This window comes from Empidonax traillii, unplaced genomic scaffold (assembly GCF_003031625.1).
Source record: "Empidonax traillii isolate 1590-97213 ecotype Southwest subspecies unplaced genomic scaffold, ASM303162v1 scaffold106:size2091409, whole genome shotgun sequence".
Taxonomy (NCBI): Eukaryota; Metazoa; Chordata; class Aves; order Passeriformes; family Tyrannidae; genus Empidonax; species Empidonax traillii.
Genome location: NW_020955299.1, coordinates 1,616,137 through 1,619,100, shown reverse-complemented (window position 1 = coordinate 1,619,100; position 2,964 = coordinate 1,616,137). Strand labels below are relative to the sequence as shown.

At 48.7% G+C, this 2,964-nt stretch overlaps 1 protein-coding gene across 1 annotated transcript in view; it reads left to right on the top strand.

Annotated features, from left to right (window-relative positions):
- The first annotated feature begins 455 nt into the window (after positions 1-455).
- Positions 456-2,964, top strand: part of LOC114056897 (somatostatin-2-like) — a 4,719-nt gene continuing 2,210 nt past the window's right edge. The window contains exon 1 of the mRNA XM_027882531.1: positions 456-1,304. Within this exon, the coding sequence (XP_027738332.1) occupies positions 1,203-1,304 (102 nt within the window). The 5' untranslated portion in view covers positions 456-1,202. The remainder of the gene's footprint in view (positions 1,305-2,964) is intronic.

Sequence of the window (2,964 nt, the reverse complement as noted above, 5' to 3'; positions counted from 1 at the left end):
AACAGGTTTTTCTGCCTTCTGTTCTTAGTTCTGCCACAGCATCCCCTGGCCAAGTCACCTCCCCATGAGTTTTTTTTTAATGTGCTAAATTAGGATAACAATTTACCTTTTGACTGTCATTTGTTGTTCGGGTCAGGGGAAGACTTGCCCTGAGGCGAGTGCTGCTGGAGAAAGGGCTGCTGGTGAGCTGGGATCTCAGCTCAGCGTCTCACAGTGTGACAGTGATGGGGACAATGCAGATGGCAACGCTTAACAGCACTTTCTGCTGGCCCAGGGACCAGTCCCACTGGCGGGACAGCTCTTGGGGCAAGGAAGAAGCACTATTGACTGCTGACCAGGAGTGGTAGGAACACACTCCAAGCAGCCTGGGGTCAGTGCCAGTAGAGCATGAGCCTTTTTAAGCCTCTCAGGGCAGAGCAGCTCCAGGTCTGACCAGCCTTTCAGTATTTTGTTTTTAATACATTTACACCCAGCATCTCCTGTGCTGACCTACGCTCCTGGGATAGGTTCAAGAGGGACTGAAGCAACGCTAGCAACAAGACCCCACAACCCCCAGCTGTGTTCCAGGTGGTCTGATGTGCATTCTCCAGACAGAGGACATAACTGCACAGCTGCAGCTCTGTCCCCATGCTACCCTACAGGGAGAGCCAGGAGTGTTGGCATTCCAAGGTGAGATGCACTGCTGGATGTCAGAGATCCAGATCCAAACACCCTGGAAGTCTGGAGCTGCTTGGACACACCAGCTGAGGGTCCAAGCCCACATCTAAGTACTGCTGGCCGGAAGTTTTACATCTTCCCTCTGAATCATCCAGGTTTGTGCAAGCTGGTGGCCTCTTCCACCCAGTATTATTTCCCAAACAGAATCCAGCTAACTAGGAAGAGGCACAGAGAGTGCCTACAATTTCTTGGAGTGAAGAAACAGCATGTTACTGGAGTGTCCCAAGTCTTTGCTTCCTCCATCTCTGCAGGTCTGGCACATGGAGAGCCCAGAGGCACTGAAGTATCCCACTCAAGCAGCCAAGTGTTAACAACCTCTCCAAAGTCTAATTTGCCTTTGATATAGACTTAATTGTTTGCGTCACCCACTGGGCTGGGGGAGGGCTATAAAAGGGGCTGCAGCCATTGTCTGAGGCAGAAGAGAGCCCAGGAGCAGCTCCCTCTCCCAGTCTTCCTCGTTCAGCACCAGTCCCAGCCTGTGCATCATGCAGCTGGTGGCCAGCCTGGTGTCCGTGCTGCTGCTGGTGTGGAGTGTGAGAGCCACGGCATTGCCTGGAGAGGAGAGACTGGCCATCCAGAGCACCAGGGTGAGTAAAACCCACCCTGGGCAGCAGCTGGGCGAGGATGGAGCCAGGGGAGGGGGGAGAAGGGCAATTAGGCTCTACCTGATGCAAACAACTCTTCCAGCCCTCTATGTTCCAAGGCACCACAGCTTGACTCGCTGCTGAATGCGGGGCTGTTACTACAGCTCTACCCACAGCTGATTTAGGAAAGGCACCAGATGCCAAGGGCTGCCAAAGTGAAGTCTGAGATAAGCAAAAAGTGGCAAAATGAGCAGCAGAGAGCAGAGGGAAAAGGAGAAAATATTACTGAAATGGTACAGCATGAGAGAATAAAGCAGAGTACTAGGGAGGGAGAGAAAAGATACATAATTGGTAAAATGATCAAGGGAGATGATATTTTAAATAGGGCTCATGGGAAGGACAAATGTTTAAAAGATGGGTTCAGTAGGAAAGTAACAGAGGAATCATAAATGAAGTAATTATATCAGAATAAAATTGCTTTTTCCAGAGTAGTATTCACAAGGGGAGTTATACTGACATAGTTCTGCTAGAATAATTACACTCTGAACCAGCACAGCTCTATGCAGTGGCAGAACTTATTATAGCAGTATAATTACCCTACCAACTGGCAAAACCCTAATATTATAATGGCTAGAGCACTATAATAACTTTATTTTGCTGTGCTGTTTCCCTAGGAGGCCAAAGGGGTAAGGAAGCAATAGCATAACATGATTACAAGCCCTGTTTCCTTGCCCTCGCCCCGCAGTTCTCTCACCTGCATGTTCCCTGCCATCCCTGATGTTCCTCTGAGCTCTGGTCAGCCACCAGTCCAGTTCAGGCTGTATCCACAAGGCTGCTGTTATTCCAGAGAAGGGAAGGATCCCACTGCTGGTTTCACAGGCACCAACTTCTCCTTTGTGCGTGTCCACGCTGTTTTTTCTGTCTCAGTGTTGGCTCCAGCTCATCCATCAGTGTCTCACTGCCCCAGGAGTGGGCTCACATCCCATTAACAACAGAACTGGCTGCAAGAAAGAACGGTGCACAGTGTGAGGTGCTGGGGCTGGAGTTCTGTTAGATCAGGGCTCCTGCAGCTGCCTGGGATTAACCCTTCTGGGGATAACTGGGAACTTTCAGCTCTGCATTCTTGTAGTAACAGACCCAGCACTTAAAACGTAAACTCTTTCCTTAAGAAGTAAATTCTGGTGCAAATCCCAGCTGCTGGGGAAAAAAAGAAACAAGTTGTAGGGAATAAATTGATAAATAAGGCTTTGGTAAAAATTAATTTGAGTGTGATGACTCTTAGAATTCTGTGCACTGTTGCTTACAAAATAATGATATAATTAAAGAGAATCATTATAGAGCATTCTGCAAACTGAAAAACTGTTAGATACTGATGAACCAATCCCTGCAGTCACCACTGCTGTAACTCAGACAGATGTTTTAAGTATGAAAAATATCGGGATTTTACATAAAAACCCCTATGTAATGCATTACAATTCAAAAGGAAGATGTGTTCCCTCTGATGCACTGACGGATGGAGCACAGGGAAGGGAGCAGCTCCCCAAAGGTTTGCCCCAGCCCACCGTGCTGAGATGTCAAACTGCTCCCTGAGAGCGTGGATCTCTTGGAGCACAGCTGCAGGCAGAGAGGATGTGAGCAGTGGATTAGTGCAGGGGAGAGCTGC